Raw genomic sequence first — 22,722 nt, 5'->3', positions numbered from 1 at the left:
AACTTGTTGGCAACTTAGCATCTTGAAGCATTGTTCTAGCAGCTTCAACTAATGTTCAGTTCTTCCTTTCAAATACTCCATTTTGTTGAGGTGTTCTAGCAGCTGAGAATTCTATCAATATCAGCTGTAAACCACTATCCAGGGAAACTTTCTCTTTCTCAGGCTCAGTGTACTCAGAAGGATCTTTTGGAGCATAATGAGCTGGAACGACCATATCACCATCTGTATATTCCTCAACTCTAACCATAGGAGTGAAAGACCCATTTTTGAGAATCTGAATGTAGAGTGGATTGGTCATCCTGATAAACAGCAACATTTTCTTTTTCCAAAGAGTGTAGTTAGCTTTGTCAAAAGTAGGAATTATAATGCTACTGATTTTTTGTGTATTCATTTTACCAAGATCTTGAATCCGTTTACTTTCAGATTTTGATCTGATACCACTTGTTAGGTAATATATTACACACAGGGGGTGAATGTGTTTTCGTGTTTTTATGCTTTTCTTGAACTATTTATGGTTGTGAACAAAGTAAATCAAATCTTGTAGTGAAATGTGTTAATATAGAAATTAAACATGCAATAATAAAGAACACAGATCTTTCAAAACTCACTTAATTTTATATTAAAATTAGGAATGTTTTGCTATAAAATTTCTAGGCTCTTTGTTGATAAAGAGCTTAGCTTATTTCTTGAGAGTATACAAGAGTTCCTGATCTTAATTTTTGCTTCTAACAAAGGACCATTATTAACTTTATAATTTAGTTAACTGTTGGTTTACACAGTGTATAATAAGACATGCTATCAGGAACTCCCTTGTTCAATCTCTCTTTGCCTTTATTAGTTTAATTTTTCTTGATAGGCAAATTAGTCTCATAGTTTAATCCAATTGCCACATTGGCACAAGGTTTGTTCTTTTCATGATAGAGGCCAACTAATTTAGATGCATTCTTAAATGCCTAAATTTTAAGTTCATTTTTCTCAATTTTTTCTCGTAGAACAACCTCTATCTCATCTGCACATTTCAGCTTTTGTTTTAGATATTCATTTTCTTGCCTAACAAAATCTAGGCTCATAAGATGCAGTTCTAGCTCTAATTTTTCTTTTTCCCGTTCCTCATTTAACTTAGATAATCTATTCATTAATTCAGTGGCAGCCACCATACTTATGTGAATATGGAACATTTCCATGCTCATCTTTTCAACAGTTTTTTTATATTGAGAGACATTCAAATCAATAGTGGTTAACATGAGTACCTCAGTTTTTGATACAGATGACCCCCTTCCTCTTTAGCCATGAGAGCATAATTTTTATATTCTTTATCTTCATTTTCATCATCTATGTCATCCCAACTTTTTCCCTCTATAATATAAACCTTTCCCTGTTGCTTTTTTAGAAAAACCCCATACTTAGCTTCAAACTCCAAGTATGCCTTGTCTTTCTTCACCTTTTTTTGCTTCCTACATTCTGTGGCAAAGCGATCAGGTTCATCACAATTATAGCATCTAAATTTAGACCTGTCCACATATCCTGATTTGTAAACACTTTTTATAGTTGTGTTTGAGGTGTTCATTTGAGATTTTTTTCCAATTATTGTTGTAGGAGGATTGACCTTTACACTTAAAGTACCCGGGCTTCTTGAACCTTATGTTAGAAAATTTTCTTGCCAGGTAGGCCATGGATTGATCCATCTCATCCAACTCATCAAGAGTATAAAATTCTTCCTCCCTTATTCTCAGGATAACTTATTTTTAAGGTTCCTTGCATTTTTGCTCAATAGGCCGTACAACTTGAATTTGAGATTCAAGTTTCTTCTTCAATCATATCTTGGTTATTTGCTATCAAGGCATTTGACACATCAACTAGCATAATATATCAATAGTACTTATCCGCAGATAATTTAAATTCATAAAATACTTCGATACATAAAAATGAATTTAGTAATCGTTCATAGAAAGATCAAGATTTGGAATTAAGTTCACCGGAATTTATAAATGAATATTAGATTATCATGAACAAAGCACCGTTTCAAAATAAGCTATTCACCTAATTTACAGAACATTTTTTTTTTCTAAAATGGGTCTATCCAAAATGTATGCTAGTTTCATCTAAACTCAAATTTTGTTTAACTCATTTTTAGGCTTCAAAATTGGGCGAAGAATATGGGGACCCGCCCCGAACCCTCCCTTATTGAAGTAAACCCGCCCCAATAAAATGAGAAATGTGGTAGTGAGTGTGGACCGAGTATACGCCCCAGATATATACGGGGCGGGTATGATATTTATGCGATCCCTATGGGAAAACCCGCCCCACTATATATATGTAAGTGTGTTTTTTCCCTATAAATTTATAATATATTATCGATAAAATTATAATATATTCATCGATTATGTTCTATATTAAATAATTCTTTATATATAATTTTCTTAATATTTTAAAGGATGCTATTAATTTTCTAAACTATTATTTTATTTTAGTACTTACTTTCATAGTACAAATTTTCAATAAATATATATACACCAACTAATTTATAATTTTAATAAAAAATTATCAATAAATAATTTATTTTATAAAATTATTTATTATATGAGTGGGGAGAGACGGGGAAGGGACAACACATCGTCCCGTGAAATATGGATGTGGATTAAAAATAAATTCAGATGGGAACGGGGAGGGGATTGAACAAATATTTTTATGCGGGATGACTATGAGATTTGAGATACTCGTCCTAAAGCCACCGCATTTTTAACTTAACTACGAAAGGATGCGATACTTAGATGTAAATATGAATTTCTGATTTTATATTACTATAAATGAGGGGGAAAGTATCAAAACTGTATTGAATTAGAGAAAGGTTTAAGCACACAAAATAATTATTGATAATATATTATAACAATAGTTTTAGTATCCTTGTGATGTGATAAAAAAAGCTATTTTTTGCTAAACATCGAACTGTTTAGGAAGCTTCCTGTTAAGTCTCACGCGTTTATTACTGCTCTCTTCTTTGTTGTCGCAAACAGAAGACGGTGTTATCTCGTAAACTAATTAACAGCAGTCGGTAATAACAAAAGTTTAAATATAGACACAAACATACATATCTATCAAAATGAACTAATAACTTCTTTGACTTGAAGTTGGCTGCCTGTCTCTATTTTCTCCGAGTTCCATTTCATTGAACTAATCTGTCAATTTCATTGTAAGTTTTTGCTCTTTTTGTTCATCATTATTACCATGTATTTATGTATGTATATTTGCATATATTGAAACCGTTATATATTCATTCATATTTGATCTTAGCCTCGGGTTTGGTGAGTATTAGATCCAAATACATCTGTTTATGTTTGTTTTTTCGAATTATTAGCTACATGTGCTTGTGCTTGTGTGTACACAGTAGTTGTTACCCTAATTTATGCTTATATCTTATAAATCAATCTAGTGATTTCTATGTATTGTTTATTTTGTTAGGATAATGGATCTAGTTTAGGTTTCGTAAAGGTAATTTCTACCAAAGGAAACACCTGCCCTAATTGCTGATCGTATTATTAGTCTTACTTTGGAGATGAGTTTTGCTTGACTTGTCCTAAGATCGTATGGATTATGAATAGATGATGCTGTGGTAAGGAACTAATTCTGTAATGTGCAATGCGGATTCTGATCGCTATTCCTAAGAGCTGAAGCTTTTGTATTTTGTAGAGAAGAAGCATAGCTGTTGTTTGTTGACATTGATTGGACTTCATCTTTTGACATTCTAGGATGCTTTGAATTTTTCTAAAAATTGCTTTGCATAAAAACTACCTTTAACATTTGATTTACCTCAGTGCTGTTGCAAACAAATTAAGAATAACATTACATGCTTCATGGATCTATTTTTGAAATCATCACTCTTGCTATAAAACGATTAGAAGACTTTAATAATTGATTTTTAAATGGAGAACAGCTTGAATCTGGAATCGACATGTCATTATTTGTTTTTACTTTTTTTTGGGTAAATTTTTGTTTTACTTCTTAATATCTAAGAAGATGAGTATATGTTTTAGAAATGCAGTTTTGTGTGTACAAATGTATTAGAAAAAATAGCAATACATCTATATATCTCACATGTAATTATGTATTATAATTTTGATTGCCATTTTAAATCACTTTCATTGTTAGAATGTTAGTAGATGCATGAACTTATCTTGTTGGTCAAAGCATTAGTCATGTATGACTCTCTGACCTTCATATTTTGTTGGCCTGCAGTTGGTAATTATTTGTCAGAATCTATAACATGTTTGGTTCAAAATCTGATTATATGGGTGGCCAGAGGGAGAAATTTGCAAGGTAAGCTAATTTGGTTATATTGTAAACAAGGTAGCTTGGTTGTTGCGTGTTGGTAATTAATTTAATACCTCTTACATAGTTTTTACTTCAATGTTCTGTTTGTAATGTGATATAGAAAACAAGTATTACATGCATGCACACACATAGATACATGTTTAGTGGTTTTAGTTTTTGTTCTACAGAGTCTTGAGTTAGATCGAAGAACTGCGGAGAATTAAAATTCCTGTCTTAATTAAATGGGTAGAGACACAGTGATAGAGTTTTTGGCATCAATCTCAAGTTTTTAACAATAAAGAGAAGAAGATATATGCATATATATGTGTACCCTTGTTCCACGTCAAGAAATGATATAGTTTGTGTTTATATATAACAGAAAATAATGGCTTGGAAAGTGAAGAGGTCTTCTAGTATTAAACTTAGCTAGCTACAGATTGTCCTGGGTTAATCACGACGTGTCATAAAAAGATGTCTTCTGTTGAGTGAGGGAGAATCAGTCTCTAGGTGTCATTTTGGGAAAAAAAGAATTGTACAGGCATCTTAACTCTATTACAATATTATAAATCAAAAAGCTTGTTAAAATTGGATGGGCAGTAGGTTGAGACTTAGTTTAAGAGTGTATTAAGGACCAGGTAATGCAAATCTAAAGCTGTAGGCTGTTAAAGTATTGCATCTCTCTTGCAAGCTTCCAGGCACATAATATTGTTATACAATATTCATGTTATCAATTTTTTTTTTCTGGTTGCTAATGATTATTTTAAACTGTTGTAAAATTGTAGGTGGTCAGATTTCTTGGTAGATTCTGCTAATTTACTTTATTGATGATAATTTTTTATGTGTTCCTATTCAAGAGGGTTTGCTTCACTGTTATGATATTCTAATACTTCAATGTTGTATCTGTCTACACAGGCTGGATGACTTGGACTCTAGATTATCATCACCATCTTCCTCTGTTGGGATGAATACATGCGGGTTTAACATAGAAGGTTTAGGTCGTTCAAGTCATGCAAAAAATTCCCCATCTAAATCTTTTAAGCAAGGAATGAGAAAAAGTTCTGAAGGACTTAAGTCCATTGGCCGATCATTTGGATTTGGTGTTTCTCGAGCAGTCTTTCCAGAAGATCTAAAAGTTTCAGAGAATAAGATATTTGACCCGCAGGACAAATTCCTCCTGTTGTGTAATAAACTATTCTTCGTTTCATGTATCGTGGCAGTGTCTATTGATCCACTGTTCTTCTACCTTCCAGTTTTTCACGAGTCATCAAATTGTTTGGGTGTTGATAGGAAGCTAGCAATTATTGCGACAACACTGCGAACAGTCATTGACGTTTTCTATCTCATACGCATGGCTCTTCAGTTCCGTACTGCATATATTGCACCGTCATCTCGGGTTTTTGGACGAGGTGAACTTGTGATAGTACCTGCAGAAATTGCTAAACGATACTTAAAGAGCTATTTTATTGTTGATTTTCTGGCAGTGCTTCCAGTACCACAGGTTTGACTATTTTCTTTAATAATATCCTAGTCTTGTGAGATGTTTTGGGTTTTTCCTATCTTCAACTAAATTATTTTATGGCATTTGGAAAGTGGAAATGTGATGCCCCTTGCAACAGGTCCCTGCACTCATTTAAGTTAAAATATTCTAATCAGAAGGACTACAGTTTTCAAGATAAAAAGTTTTCTTGATTTTACAATTCTGACTGCTCGCCAGTTTTTCTTACCGTGCCTTTGCAAGTCCCACTATAGTAAAGTGATAATTGATAACTCCTATATGTTATTTTTACAAGTGTCAAACAATTGAATCTATGCTACCATATCTGTTTGTGCTTTGGTCTTTGCGAAGTTGCTATGGAAACTGACAACTTAGTAGGTTACTTGAGCTGAATTTGTTGAACCTACTCATGATAACATACCAGAATATTGGGTAATTATCCCCAAGTAACTGTTTGCAAAAAAGTTTAATGGCCACAGCATTTATGTGAGTGAACATTCCCTAATTTCTGAGGATTATAATATTTAGGAATATTATATTGCATGTCATATTTTCCCTACAATTTTTCTGGTTGCAAGAAGAAACTTGATTCCACATCGAGCATGAAGAAGCCTCTATTCTCTCAAGGAAAAATGTTCTTTTTTTTTAACTTGGTTTTCTTGGAGGCTTTTAAGAAACTTGATTTCCACTGTATTTCATTTTAGTAATGATATGTATTGGGCCTACACTGGTAACAGTCAGCAACTTGGTAATCATTATAAATTTCCTTCTCATAGTACTATATGAAATTTGATTAAATTATTCAAACTTGTATAAAATACTGGAAAGTTGAAGTGTTGGTCCTTGACCTTTTAAAGTGAAATATTACAGTGGCACTGTGGCAGTATATTCCTTTGTTGAAAATATATTACGATAGTGATATTTACTAACTTTTTTTTTTTATACAGATAGTTATCTGGAGATTTCTGCACACTTCTGATGCATCTGATGTATTGGCTACAAAGCAAGCCTTACTTTGTGTTATCTTGCTTCAATATGTCCCTAGGTTACTGCGCATCATTCCTTTAACGTCAGAACTTAAAAGAACTGCTGGGGTCTTTGCTGAATCAGCATGGGCTGGTGCTGTATACTATTTGTTGCTGTACATGCTCGCAAGTCATGTAAGCATCTCTTTATATTGGCAGTCGTTGTTTAGTAATATGAATATACAAATGAAAATTTGTTTTGAATTAAAAAATCTCATGTATATTACTGTATTTACATAATATATGTGTGAATAAGTACTGTCATATGAATTTGATTCTTCTAAATATAGAATTCATGTTTACATACTGTGCGTTTGTGCATATTGCTAGAAAGGGAGCACTGAGTTGGTGTGAGCTTGTCACCGTATTAGACTTATTTTGTTGTTCTTTGTCTTGAGTCTTTGCTGCAGACTTTCGGGATCATTTACTATACATATATTGTTGATTATGTCATTACTTATACATCAGCGCTAAAATAATAACTCCCTCACAACCCGGTTCTTTTTTGCAGTTTGTTGGGGCATTTTGGTATCTGTTATCTGTAGAACGTTATGATACATGCTGGCAGAGAGCTTGTAAAGATAGTGGAAACTGCAAAACAAATTTTTTGTATTGTGGTGATCAGAACTTGCAGAGCTACGAAGCTTACAATAGTTGGCTCAACATCAGCGAGTCTGTTCTTACTAACAAGTGCGGTGTAGATGGTGATGATAAACCATTTGATTTTGGAATATTCGAACAGGCTTTGTCATCTGGTATTGTTTATTCAAAAAAGTTTATTTCTAAGTACTGTTACTGCCTGTGGTGGGGACTACAGAATTTAAGGTGAAGATTAAAAACTGTTCTTGCTCATACTGGTTTTCTCCTGCTCAAGTTACTTGTCTAATTTTTTGTTTGACCAAAAGTTGTATGATGGTCTTCTGAAAAAGCAGTCTGATTCATATCTGATATTATTTCTTGTATTATCTTTTAACTGCAGTACACTTGGCCAGGGACTTCAGACCAGCACTTATCCCGGGGAGTCCATATTTTCAATTGCATTAGCCATATTTGGCCTCATTCTCTTTGCACTATTAATCGGCAACATGCAGGTAAATCCATTTTTTCGTATGAAGATCAATCATAATAGTAACATATTCATTATGATTTCGGAGCTAGCATAGCATCAAATTTATTATCAGACTTATGTTTGAATTATATAGTTATAATTTTTTAGCTATGACCATCTAAGTGTTTACTTATTAAAATTTGTTTGAATTTGATATGAACGCCTCACCTTATCGCTTCATATGTTTAAGGGTTATTAACATCTTAAACCTCAAAATATTTCCGAAAATACATACCAGCCCTCAAAGTAAAAAAAACACACTCCAAGCCCTTAAAGTTTGGCAATTATACACATCCCGACCCTTGACATTATTTTTCATAATAGTTTTTCCTATTTACCCCTAAGTCTGCAAAATAGGATTAGGAACTTGATTCAGTTTTGTTTTCTTCCTTACTTGCACCAGTAATGGCACATCAGTGTCTAGGATCCCTCCATTATCTAGGGTAGGGTTTTGAAGTGCTTATATTAGTGACAAGTGCATAACAAGCTCTGAAAACATCTTTATTGACTTGATTGATTGCTGCCGTGGTGCTCCTGGGTAGTCTTCTTTATTTACTATGCATCCGACCAATGACTGCCTTTCTAGTGTTAATTAGCTAATATTTATCTGAAAGATAAGCAAACCGAATGTCGGAAGGACTACGAAAACGACTCGATAGAAGGGTCAGGATGTACAAGTACGCCATATTTTGAGGGCTGATGAGTCTCATGCAAACTTTGAGGGTCAAAAATGGAAGTTAAAGGATAAAATTGGAAGAAAAATTGACAACAAATGAAAAAGGGCCAGAATTTACAAGTGCCAAACTTTAAGGGTGTGGAAGTACATTTTTTTACTTGGAGGGCTGGTGTGTATTTTTGGGGGAATTTTGAGGGTCGAAGCGGAAATAACCCTATGTTTAATTGATGCTTTTATTTTTCAGAGTTGATGCATTTCATAGGCAAGTTTCTCAGACAATAGTTTCATGATCTTTAAAACAGAACAAAACAGAACATGTGTTGGGTGACCTGAGAGCTAGCATCAAAAAACCCTGTAGTGAAATGGAAATAAGGTTATAATACTGACAAATCCAGTGACTATCACCAAAGAAATGGAAGCATAATTGTCTTTTATAAATATGTCTTGGTTATTACTAATTTGTATATGAATGGGACCACTGGATTTGATCTCTCAGGCTTGCTAAAGCACCCCACTACTTAATTAGTTAATTGTTAATTGTGGGTGACAATGTGCAGAAAAAACTGATCAAGTGCATTGGCATGACTCGCATGGGCAATCACCTTTCTTGAAGTTTGAGTTAAATTTGTTAGATATTTATGCTTCAAATATTATTCATTAATTGTATTTAATTATTAAATATTTTAGATGGTTAGTGATAGTTTAAGTATTAAAAAAAAAGTATTTTTTTGATATTATTTAGTAGTGGGATGGTGGAGTAAATTACCCACTAATTAGTAGTGGTTAGTTTTAGTGTGTTTTGTAAAGCCTATATAATGGCTACTTTGTTTACTTTCTTTATATATGACATAAGTAAAAAAAAGCAATAAAAGTTTTCTGCAAAATGTAGGTGTCTTTCTTTTTCACTAATTTTTCCAACAAAATTGTCAGTGTTGGTGCATGCTAAAATCTGTTTTAGAGCAGTTCTGGATCTAAGTGTGCCAAAAAAATTATGGATTTATCAGAACTTTGCTTTTGAAATAACTTCATCCTGTGTGAGAATCTATGATGTTGATAATTTGTTTTTGAATTATTACCTTTCTCTCCCTGGCAGTGGCAGTATCTGCTCAGGTGCTTTCTGGGCGCCTATTAACATCGTATACCTAGAGTTCAAAACAATAATAGAAGATTCTTAGTAGTTTTTGCATGAAAATATTTCTCCTAGATTTTATTTATGTTCTGCATAATTTTAAAATGTTTTCAGTACGTACTAGCTATGTTAGACTTGTTGGGCAAACCTTGACGTAATGTAGCTGTTACACTTGGTTCTACGTGTTGGTTTTAGAGTTCTTGCACACATACACAAGAGCGTGAACGCATGCACATGTCCTGTAATAGAAAACTCCTGGAGAACTAATGCCACAACGTTAGCTTCACCAAGTATCATTATTTTGAGGATATATTTACATATGAGAAGCGAGGACTATTATTCTTTTATCAAAAATTAGTATTTAGTTTATCACATAGAGATGGTAGAACTGGGATCTGAGCAGATTTAGAAAAGAAAAGGTAAATACTACTGACAATTTTAGGTAAACACTACTGACAATTTTTTCTTTTATGCTTTTACCATTAAATTTCAACAGACATACCTCCAGTCCCTAACTATTCGACTAGAAGAGATGAGGGTTAAAAGGCGTGACTCAGAGCAATGGATGCATCATCGCTTACTTCCACAAGATCTCCGGGAACGAGTTAGAAGATATGATCAGTATAAGTGGTTGGAAACACGTGGAGTAGATGAAGAGGCTTTGGTCCATGGCCTTCCAAAGGATCTGAGAAGAGACATTAAGCGCCATCTTTGTCTGGCTTTGGTGAAAAGGGTAATTACTGCTAAACCTCATAGTTTTCTGCACTATACCTTGTTTGCATCTGAGCTTTTGAAAACTTTGTTGGACCAGTTCATTATATGATTTTGTCTCTAATGCACGAATTCCCCCCATCACGGAGATTAAATTAAGGTGCAGCATATCATAGTGTTTTTCTGTTTTCCATACCTCATGGCTCATGTAGTAGCAGTATGGCTGATGTTTTTTAAGAAGATTATGAAGAACCTTTTCAAATTTTTTTCTTAACACCAATACAGGAAGGCTTACATGAGCGTGTTCAATTATTTTAAGAATAAATTAAGTCAAAGAAAATTTATTGATTGACTAATGCTTCAATCTGCAATTTTGCATTATGTATAGAGGAACTACATGCTTACATAAGCATATATATGGTATATATTCTCCAGTTCAGTCATGGTACTCGTGTCTGATAAATCTATGCTTTATTTCCACCTGTACAATCATAATATTTTTTTTCAAATCTTTGCAGGTTCCTTTGTTTGAAAATATGGATGAGAGATTGCTGGATGCAATTTGTGAGCGGCTGAAACCATGTCTCTACACAGAGAGTACATATATAGTTCGAGAAGGAGATCCAGTTGATGAGATGCTATTCATAATACGTGGCCGCCTAGAGAGTGTCACCACTGATGGAGGGAGAAGCGGTTTTTTCAACCGCAGTTTACTGAAAGAGGGGGACTTCTGTGGAGAGGAACTTTTAACCTGGGCACTTGACCCAAAGTCTGGTGTAAACCTGCCGTCATCTACTCGGACAGGGAAGGCTCTGACAGAGGTAGAAGCTTTTGCTCTAACAGCTGATGAGTTAAAATTTGTTGCCTCTCAATTCAGGCGGCTTCACAGTAGACAGGTTCAACACACATTCCGCTTCTACTCACAACAATGGAGAACTTGGGCTGCTTGCTTCATTCAGGCAGCTTGGCGGAGATATACCAAAAGGAAGATTTTGGAACTTCGACGGAAGGAAGAAGAAGCAGAAGAGATGGCCAGCAGCAATGCTAGTAGTGGTTCATACAGCCTTGGCGCAACCTTCCTAGCTTCTAGATTTGCAGCAAATGCTCTTCGCGGGGTCCATCGTAATCGGAATCTTAAGAGTGCTAGGGAACTGGTGAAGCTACAAAAACCTTCAGAACCTGATTTCACGGCGGAAGCAGATTAGTCTAGACCCCCAAGTCTACCTGTGAAGATGATATAAAATCCCATACTGTCCTGACATGCTTAAAAGAGTTATAGGCTCAGCCATACATAGTTCATATTAAGAATGTTGTTTTCTAACTGGTCAATCACGGAGATATAAATTATGTGAATTAAGACCGACGTTTAAGCTTTACTAATTGAATATATCTCTGTCAATATTATTTGTTTTTTGTGTAGGATACCCGGGCTTTCAAATGGCCTTGCTAATCCTCTTTAGACTTCTCATAGAAATGTTAAGTTCGAAAGTAGTTACTGCAACTAGTAAGTAATGTACATAGGCCCATTTCACAAAAGCAACAACAATTTTGACATCTGTTTATGCGAATCATGTCAAACAAATGAACTTACCTGCAAACCCAGGGCGACCAGCGGAGACCGAATAATTTAATGTTGAAGAAACAGAGTGTTTGCAAGTTTTTATTACAAGAGTTGCTAGTTATAATTCGATCAAGAGATATAACAAGCAACTCAAGCAAGACAAATTCCTTTGCTTGCCGACTCTTAAAAAATTGAATTCATTTCCTTTTCAACATTTTTCATGAAAAAAAAACCTGCCAGTTGAATAATCTTGAAAAATAGAGCACGAAACACTAACCAAAAATGTGAATGTCAGAACATATTTGAAGTACAAAGTTTACGAGAATAGTCTTTACGAACAAATGTTGACTATAAATATTTCTTTAAAGTTGAATTTTACTAAAACTAATGATATATAAATTAATAGCCGTCTTAGCTCAGCTGGTAGAGCGCGTGACTTTTAATCCCGTGGTCGTGGGTTCGATTCCCACAGACGGCGTCTGGTATTATAACCTAACACTATTACCTGTTTTTATTTTCTCGTATAGCTATGATTATATGCATCATGATTCATGACATGTAAATAAATAGTATGTGTTTAATTAAGGCGAAAGAAATTGATCATTTATACTTGTTATACATGCTTAGGCAGTGATTTACAATTTTTTTTTTAATGTGAAATTGATTTTTATGTGATTTATCATTTAAGTGAAAGCTTAGCTCATGTGCACAGGTGACTTCGCCTTGGTTACACAAGTTGAAGGGTTTTATTTCCCTCGCTGAGTGACTTATCCCACAGAGGGCGGTGCCCATGAAATAATGGACTATTTGCAAGGATTAGGAGTTGCTGGTTCGTTCAGTGAAGTCGCTGAATAGACGTATGGCGGTACAGAGCTATCAATGTATGTTAATCGAGCCAATGTTACTTAAAAGAAATATGTTGTAAAATATAAAAGCTGCAGAATAAGTTTTCTGCATCTCACCGTAAAAATGATTGTCAGAAAATGCAATTTCTTATGCAAGTAGAGAAATTTTGCACTGCCTCTGTCCATCTCTCAAGTTCTAAACAGGAAGAAACCAAACCAAGGAATAGATTATTAAAAATTGTACTCGGGTTTGTATTCAGCAATATTTCTGAGAACGAGAGATGATGAAGGCTTACATTTTATTCATTTCCATCCGCTCTATATAGTAAGCTAGTTCTGATTGTAAAAGATAACTTACAAAACCATCTTCAGCAATCTCCATTAGCTGGTAGTCAAAGATTAAAACTGATTGTATCAACCAAATGGACAAACTCTGTCTTAGCAGTATCTACTCACCCTTGTTCACCAAGGGTTTGAGTTGAGAGTTCAAGCCTTGAAGAAGGCAATAATGTGTTGGTGTGTAATTTCTTGAACAAAGGAAAAAACATTAAATAATCACAGAATACTAAGGGAAATGTTACATCACAATTGTGAGATGGAACAATATCATCAAGCTTCTTGGCAATAAAAATACGAAGGCCAACAAAATGTGACTATTAATTCTAAATCAAAACTAAAATATAATACAATCTTTTAATCCAAAATCTAGACAAAGGTCGCTATTACGAAAACACAGCTAAAAGCGGAAACCCAAAAGTCAATCTACTCCGATCCTAAGGTCCTCGAATTCCAATGCTATCTAACTCGAAATCGACGAAACCTGAAATTGAAAAAATGAATTACGAAACCCAGCAAAAAAACAATCGATCCAACTAGTTGGCCAAATAACACATATAACAAAATACAACATTTTATACTATACGATATACGGAACAAACACATTCAATACATATTTTTATTTTTATTCTTATTCGATACACACGATACACATACGACATAAACAACAATAATTCAAAATCAATAACTCATGTCACGACCACTAAAATCCGGTGATAACGGTCCTAAATTTTCTGAAACTGTCACTACAATCCGGTGACAACGGTCCTAAGCTCTTATTCGATATTTTCACAAACCATGACATAAATCACAAATCCAAAATTATCGCCTAGACACCACACATACACCTGGATACATATTCTATAACACATAATATTTTCAAATATATCATCACTTAGTCCATATTTTGATTATAAAATATACACGCATAACACACAATTTTGAAAATACTAGCGAGATCGATCGAAAACTTACCTCAAATTTTAACCAGATCCGAATTTAGCCTTTTTGACTATCTAAACAACATTTTCTTGAAAAATACGAAACACGAAAGTTGTAGAGAACGAAAAGACCTATCAGAAAAGTCCAGGATCAACAAATTCTGACTTACGATGAATTTTTTACATATTTTATAAGACTGCTGATTTTTATTAGAAAAGACGTACAAATTTTATGAATAAAAACGAGAAAGACGAATACGATGTATTTGTAACGATACAAAACCCTATATCTTAACCTACAGGTACAATTTTAAATCCTAATCTTAATCAAATTTTAATCTTTTTTTTCAATATCCTATTATTATTATTTTTCTAAAAATCACGTATTATTATTATTTTTCTAAAAATCATGGGATATTATATACTACCCTCCTTAAAAAGAATTTGGTCTCCAAATTCACATCAAACCTATACGTCTAGGCCCTCTAATCTCTTATAGGTTAAACTTAAACTATGATCCACAAGAACGCATCTTAGGGAATATACTAGTCCCATAACTAATACACTCCGAAAGACAGCTTGCTCTTGATACCAACTGTAACAGCCCGCACTTCCGGACTATTAATTCTAAATCAAAACTAAAATACAATACAATCTATTAATCAAAAATCTAGACAAAGGTCACTATTACAATTACTATTACGAAAGCGCAACTAAAAGTGGAAGTTCAAAAGTCAATCTACTCCAATCATAAGGTTCTCGAATTCCAATGTTATCCAACTCGAAATCGACGAAACCTGAAATTGAAAAAATGAGCTGTGAACCCAGCAAGAAAGCAATGGATCCAACTAGTTGGTCAAATAATACATATAACAAAATACAACATTCTATATTGTACGATATACAGAACAAACACTTTCGATACATATTTTTATTTTTATTCTTATTCTTATTCGATACACACAATATACATACGACATAAACAACAATACTTCAAAATCAATAACTCATGCCACGACCACTACAACCCGTTGATAACGGTCCTAAATTTTCTGAAAACTGTCACTACAATCCGGTGACTACGGTCCTAAGTTCTTACTCAATATTTTCACAAACCATGGCATAAATCACAGATCCAAAATTATCGCCTAGACACCACACATACACCTCCATACATATTCTATAACACATAATACTATTAAATATATCATCACTTAGCCCATATTTGATAATAAAATATATACGCATAACATACAATTTTGAAAACACTAGCGAGATCGATCTAAAACTTAACTCAAATTCTGATCAGATTTGAATTTAGCCTTTTTAACCATCTAAACGATATTTTCTTGAAAAACACGAAACACGAAAGTTGTAGAGAACGAAAAGACGTTTCCGAAAAGTCTAGGATCAACGAATTCCGACTTACGATGAATTTTATACGAATTTTATAAAACTTCTGATTTTTATTAGAAAAGACCTAAGAATTTTATAAATAAAAACGAGGAAGGCCAAAACGGTGTATTTATAATGATACAGAACCCTATATCTTAACTTAGAAGTTATCCATATTAAAATATGATCCAAATTTTAGGCTCATAAATCTAATACAATTATAAATCCTAATCTTAATCAAATTTTAATCTATTTTTTCAATATCATATTATTATTATTATTTTTAAAATTACTGGATATTACAAAATGGCTCTTTGCATGTCCATGTTTTCCGGGTTTTGAGGTGGAGACTTCTACAACCTATTTTATAAGCAGTTATATAAAATACAGAAGTTACAAAACTTGTATAGTCGAAAACACAGCCTACTGAGCAAACCAACTTTTATGCAGGAGATAAAAGGGCCAAAATGAGAATTTTCTTTATAAGATTCGCAATGGTGCAACGACACAAAAGTTTTTGTTTAGATAGAAAGAAGTACTGCAGTTTGAAAGATCGAATAATTTTAATATCTTTATCTCATCAATAAGATTTTTCAAAGAACTCTTCCCTGACAAAATCTGTTAGTCCCTTAACAATATAGCGAGAATTACAGAAGGGGGGTTGAATGGAATTCTTGAACCTTTTTCCTAAAATAAAAATGTTCAAACTCGAATATAAATATAAGTGTATTGATTAACACAATGCGGAATAAAAACTTAAGTGAACCAAAACACAAGTAATTAAAAACAAGAGTCTTTAAAAACTTTCTGGTGGATTTAAGCAATTCCACCAGAGATATATATTATCGAGAGAACACTGTGTGCAAGAATGCTCACAACTGCTTACAAAAAAATGAACTACTGAGAATACAGAGAAATGCTAATAATTCTGCTTACAAATGTTTCTCTCTTTTTGTATCTCAGATCTTAGTTTCTATTTGCTACTTCTTGGTTTATATATTACCAAGATTACAAAGTCAAAAGACAGGATCATTATAAAAACTATCGGGTCTAATGCTTTGTTACTTTGTTCTCTATCACCCAGTTAATAGGCTTCCTCATTCCATTTGCATACACTTCGACGCATGTGACCAGTTGTCACTGTCAACTGATATTTGAATTCTTTATCCGTTTAGTACGTGATCATCCGTCGACTTTATGATCATCCGTTGATGGCTTCATTGATCATCCATCAACTGCTATATTAAACATCCATTGATAGCCATTTGATCATCCGTCGATGGCTTTGTTAATCATCTGTCGGTAGCTATTTTGGCACTTGACTTCAATTCATTTATGCAGAATTACAAGACATCATCTATGTACAATTAATCAACATATTCTGCATATCTAGTTAAAGTCAACATGACTTATATGTTACTACAAAATCTATACAAAGGTGTATGCAGAAATGTGCTACAGACTCATTATTACATAAGCTACTCACTCGATGGATAATAAGTCATCATCCGTCGAGACTATAATGATTTATCCGTCGGGACTGTAATCCTTATCCGTCGAGTGCTATATTATTTCACTAAGTAAAATCTACTTAGGTGTTTTGTTTGTGTAATCATCAAGTACACAACATATGCACAATAATCTCCCCCAATTTATGTCTACTAGAATTGTAGCCATAAATTAAGAGATACTTGATGATAATAAAATACCCTAAACATACAGCTTTAAAGAAAAGTAGATAATACTGAAGAGTGCTTCAATTAATCAAAATGTACAAAGTTTTAGCTCACAATCATTATCAAGATGCTCCTCTAGCCTGAGCAGATTTTTCTAGTTTCTTGAAGGTCTGGATCTTCTTCCAAGCTTTCTGTTGTTTTCATCAATCTGTTTTTGGAGCTGCCTGTGGAATTCCAGTTCATCAGATTCTGAGAGATTTAGCTTTTCTTGCATTTTCAAGAGAGTCTCATTACTGGAGATGCTCAATTGGTCTTCTAATCTGAAGAATCTTCTCACCCCTTTGTCATCTATGAACTCCATCAGCCAGTAGGGCCTTAGATGCACTCTTCTCCCTGTGTATGGGATGATAAGAGTCTTTGGGAGTGCATCTTTAGCTCTAACACTCCTTAGTTCTTTAATCTTCTTCAATACTAGTCTTCTTGCAGTGATATTGAACCCAAAGTTCTTCTTGAAGGATGAATAAACTTTAATCAGTACATCTTGGCTTTCTCGAAGAATCCTGTGAAGTGGCCACTGAATCTCCTTTCCTCCTTTGTACTTGAACACTAACCTTTCAGGTAGATTCCTGTATGCATCAATACTTCTTACTTCATCCAGATAGAGGTTTAGATCAGAAAATTCTTTGATGTCACACAACTACAAGTAGTCTCCCTTATTGACTTTGGGCTGAGCTTTAACTACAGACTTGGATTTTAGAGGTGACAACTTCACTTTCTTGACTGCTCTTGACTTTGTCCTTTTTGGGTTGCTAAGGATTGGTAGATTGAAGTCTGGAATTGGTATGTTCTCCCATTCTATTGGCTCATCCTTGGGCACAATAGGTTCACCATGAATATTCCTGTAGGGATCCACCACCTTTATGTCTTCAAATACCACAGTGGGCTTTGATGCTTGAGTTGTAGCTGGTGTGGATTCCTTAGGAAATTGATCTTTCAATTCCTTGTCAACAATATCCAGTTTCCTTTTAGTTCTTTTATCCAATTACTTCTTTCTTAGAGATTTCTTCTATTCTTCAACTTGCTTCCTTGATTCAGTTGCTTCAGATGGTTGAGAGGGAATTTATTGTGATGAATTTACAGCATGTAGCTTGGCCAAGATAGTAATCTGCTCTCTCTTTTGTTTAGCGTTTTTAGCATCTAGAGCAGCTTGCTTCTTCTCCTGCTTCAATCTAGCTTTTTCTTCTCTCTTTGCTTGAGCAAATTGAGGGTGTCTAGCCACCACACAAATTTCTTTCCCATTTATGAAAATCTTAGCAATCCTCCTTTTAGAAACTGAATCAGCTGGATCTTTATAGAAGACAATTGATCTTGACAGAAGCTTCTTCTCATCAGGCTTGGGTGTCTCATACACAGTGTCCAAGGGGTTCTTCAAGGATGATTTTGAGTAGTTTGCCCTTGGTTTAAGAATCATTTCAGCCTTTGGAGACTTGATGCAGGAAGATTGTCCTCTTTCCAGATAGTTCATGCTCATCTCATTCACACTAATTTGCTTGACTTGAAAGTGATGTATGGCTGACTTAACTGGCTCCTTGACAAGTTCAAACTTTTTCTGTATCTCCTCATCAATCTTCTTCCAGTTGACCAAACTCAACTGTTCTTTCTCAGCAACTTTCAAGTTAGCTGCTGCTGCTTGAATCAGATCTATACCATCTGCAACTGGTGAGTTTGAGGCAGTAATTGAAGGCACAATTACTTTACTGATTTGTATCTGAAGTTTCTCCCCCTCATTTGGTCCTTTCTCCCCCTTTTTGTTATCATCAAATTGAGGAGTCAAGCCTTGTGCTTTAGCCAGCTGCATTAGAAGACTGGTCTGAGACTGTTGATTTTGAAGAATGGTGGCCACAGAGTTTTCAATAACTTGAACTCTGTCCTCCAATTTGGCCAGCTTCTTTTCAGCATCTGATTCTCTTCTCAGTCTCAGAAGCAGATCCTGCATGGTACCATAGGGCATTATTGAATCCAGATTCTCAGAATTGTAGGTCTTCAAGTCAGCTATATCCTTTTTGAGTTCATCCACACTCATATTCTGTCTTAATTGCTGTAGCTTCATGAGATATAGAGAATCTAGGTGGGCTTGAAGAATAGCCTTGGTACTAGCATTTGAGGTGTTCAGAATGGCCTTTTGGATAGACATAATTTGTTTGACTAAGGATATATTGAATTGTCCTGGTGTAGACTCCTTTGTCAATGCCCATTCAGGTAGATCTGGAATGGAACTTGGGCCTTCATCTCCCCCTAAGTTCATGCTTCCATCAAATGAAACAGAGTCATCATCATTAGAATTTACTCCAAATTCTTTATATGGCTCACCAGCTGTAGAAGGCATTAAATTGATAACAGCTTTATCCCTTTGTAGAGATTCTGAAGTATGTACTAGATTTAAAGTCTTCGCTGCCTCCTCATTGCCCTGAGCAGCCAACAGTTGATAGGCTGACACATGATGAGTAAAAGTGTCAGCATCCAAGGAAATGTTATCAATTACAGCTTTGTAATGTTGCTGAAATTGTCTTTCCTTTTCTGCATCATCCACAATCATTGACTCATGAGCAATGGCTGGATCCACCCTTATATCCTCTATACCTGCTTTTCTCTCATGTTCTCTCTTTTGTTGCATCAGGGTCTCACCCTGGCTCCCCACCCTCACACCCTCATCTTCACCTACTAAGGTGGGACTCCTCTCACTCCCTTTTGCCAATCTTGAAGAAATGGATTGTAGATTGTCACTCATTTCCTCTCCTTTTGCCTGGGAGCAACCCAACCTCTCACTCAAAACACCCTGCTCTCTCAATCCTGAGAGTGACTGTACAACCACTAAATCTTCTGCACTTGAAATAATTGAAGTTTGAAGTTGTGCAGAGATACTCGACGGATGAGTGATATCCATCGATTGAGTGGTTTTGCTATCCGACGGAAAACTGCTGTTAGTCTTATCCGTCGGGATACAATCATTACTCCACGGATGAGCAATATCCATCGAGAGAGTAGAAATGAATGAGGTGGGAAGAGAAACTATTGTTGATTCTGTGCTGATTGAAGATATTTTAGGCATAGATGACACAACAATTCCTGAAAGAATTGGCAAGTGAGCCAACAAATCATCTAAAAGATGATGCTCACTTGCACTAGATTTTGGCTTCCCCAATAGAGTTAAAGAAAGGGAATCAGGGATTGATGTGTTTATCATATCCACATCCAGAGAATTTGTTGGTGAGTATGGTGTTTGAGGTGCTTCTATAACTAGAGATTTTGGCTGTGACTCCACATTTATTGGAGCCACATCAAACTGAACTTGAGAAGGTGTAGTGACTGTGTCTTTAGCACCAGTTTGCACTGTGTGTGTATCCTTTGCATCCCCAGAGGTTTTAGATTTTTTCTTTCTTGTATAAGTTTTGGGTGAGCTTGTGTCCCTAACCCTCTTGGCCTGTGCTCTTGGTTGAGAGATTTGTTCAATAACTACATCCTTTTGGGAGGATGCAACTAGAAGTGAGCTTTTATCCTTTTTAAGCACTGCAGTTTGTTGGGAAACTGCAGTGTGGCTAGGATGGGATTCACTCAACTCTCCAACCTTATTCTTGGGGTTTCTTTTATGTTCACTGTGGCGCCCTCCAAACCCGGGTCAGAAGTTTGGGGTCCACAACACATACTCAATATATAAACCTGTATATAAATTATTATTTGCGATGACCCTACTTTACATAACCACGGATCGCAACAGGTTAAAGTATGAAAACAAGCCACAACCTTAACTTTTATTACATCGTACCAAATCCCAACTAATTTAATTTACAACTGATATGAAATTATTCTTACAACCTTACTATCTCACTACTGTAATAAGCTCCTGCTAGCTCGATCAACCATAATCTGGAATCCTAGCTTGAACAATGAACTGTGAAACCTCGCTATCAACTGTATCCTTTGTAACTGTAGCATACATAAAAAGATTTGCAAGAGTGAGCTAACTAGCTCAGCAAGTCATATCATTATTCACTGAGGTTAAACAATAATAAACAAGATGATTCAAAGAAATCAAGTTTCTTGTTAAACAACCAATAGAATTGGATATTCATTTTAAGTTTTTAAAACCAAGATTAGGCTGCTGATCAGTCACGCACTAACCCCGATTAAAGCACACAGCATTGCTCTAACTACTGGATCCAAGGCACACATTGGCCTAACTTGACCATTGATATGGTCTGACCACGAATCTGGTCTACACAAAGAAAACTATCCAATTCTAAAGCAGTTCAATATGATAAACAACAGAATTCAATAAAACCTGATCATAATCAATAACAATAAAACTTTTGTATAAAAGCATGGTAAAAATTCATGGTTACTGAAAGGGTATGTCAAAGTACATGAAAGAAGTGGCCTCCAGCCTGCAGGACAATCGGGTATTAGATGAATAATGTGTTTACAGGGTTTTAATACTTTGATGTCATAAGGTATGGTTAAGTATAAAAGTTTCTGCATGTTTAAAACAATTTTGTTCCAGTGTTTGGTATGTGATGGTTATATATTTGTGGAGTAATATCGTATATGTGTGGTTTAATATTTGGTAAATCAACTAGAAACGGTTCACAAAGAATAAGGCTTACAGCTTAAGATCAAATGATGCGGCTCAGGTTCAAGGCTGAAGGATTTAAAGTATTTCCATTATAAAACAGAGCTATTTTGAGTATTAACAATATGTCACAAGAGAATTTAGAAATATTTGCAATATATCTCGAGAAAGGTTTAGAAGTACTTGCCTTATCATAATCGATTTCAACTTCACTTGTAATTATCTACTGACTCCATTCAACAATCACTCGTCTGCTTTTCTTATGCCTCGCTTCTATTCTCTGATTACTTGCTGTATTTTCTACATGACAATTCTATTTTCTGATCACCTGCTTCCTTTTCTTACGCCTTGCTTATTCTGCTAGGCATTATAAATATCTATCAATATTTAACTCATACGATTCTATTCGACATATACTTCTATCTACCCTTCGTTTCACCCAAATCCGATTAACGGATTGAAAGTTATGCTATAAACAAGTAATCACCGAATATATAGATCGACAGTCAACCAACAAGTCACATATAACACATAGCACGTCATATAATCAATGATATATCACTTATAAAGAAGTCTCAGGTCATAAACAGGCTTTCAGGTAATAAAAATAATTTTTAAAACATTTTTCGGAATTAAAACGGGTCGTTGGATCAATTTCAGAGTAATAAACAGGGTTCGATTGGCCACATCTGGCTTTGAAACAATTTTATAATAATTTTCGAGCCTTAGAAATAATTTACAATAATATTTTAAAGCTCGAAACTATTTTTCGGAATTTTTAAATCATTTTTAAATAATTAAATCTAATTAAATAATTAATTAAAATCAATTAATAATTAATTAAATCAATTAATCAATTAATTTTCGAATTAATTGACTAATTAATCAA

General features: G+C 34.5%; 1 protein-coding gene and 1 non-coding gene across 3 annotated transcripts; both read left to right on the top strand.

Moving 5' to 3' along the window:
• The first annotated feature begins 3,026 nt into the window (after positions 1 to 3,026).
• Positions 3,027 to 11,856, top strand: LOC141712472 (putative cyclic nucleotide-gated ion channel 5). Of its 2 annotated transcripts, XM_074515442.1 has the most exons (9): positions 3,027 to 3,190; positions 3,460 to 3,610; positions 4,234 to 4,314; positions 5,221 to 5,806; positions 6,751 to 6,963; positions 7,340 to 7,653; positions 7,808 to 7,919; positions 10,238 to 10,474; positions 10,971 to 11,856. In XM_074515442.1, the coding sequence occupies exons 3-9, from the start codon at positions 4,262 to 4,264 to the stop codon at positions 11,655 to 11,657; spliced, it is 2,202 nt and encodes a 733-aa protein (XP_074371543.1). In that variant the 5' UTR covers positions 3,027 to 3,190; positions 3,460 to 3,610; positions 4,234 to 4,261; the 3' UTR covers positions 11,658 to 11,856. The 2 variants fall into 2 exon arrangements, with proteins under 2 accessions (XP_074371543.1, XP_074371542.1); XM_074515441.1 differs by lacking the exon at positions 3,460 to 3,610 and having other exon boundaries at positions 3,028 to 3,190.
• A 562-nt stretch (positions 11,857 to 12,418) lies between these two features.
• Positions 12,419 to 12,491, top strand: TRNAK-UUU (transfer RNA lysine (anticodon UUU)). The gene has a single exon. It is a non-coding gene; the product is annotated as a tRNA-Lys (tRNA).
• Positions 12,492 to 22,722: the final 10,231 nt, after the last annotated feature.

The sequence above is a fragment of the Apium graveolens genome, chromosome 3, assembly GCF_009905375.1.
Source record: "Apium graveolens cultivar Ventura chromosome 3, ASM990537v1, whole genome shotgun sequence".
Lineage (NCBI taxonomy): Eukaryota > Viridiplantae > Streptophyta > Magnoliopsida > Apiales > Apiaceae > Apium > Apium graveolens.
The sequence above is the reverse complement of the archived record's forward strand: the minus strand, read 5'-3'. Positions and strand labels throughout refer to the sequence as shown.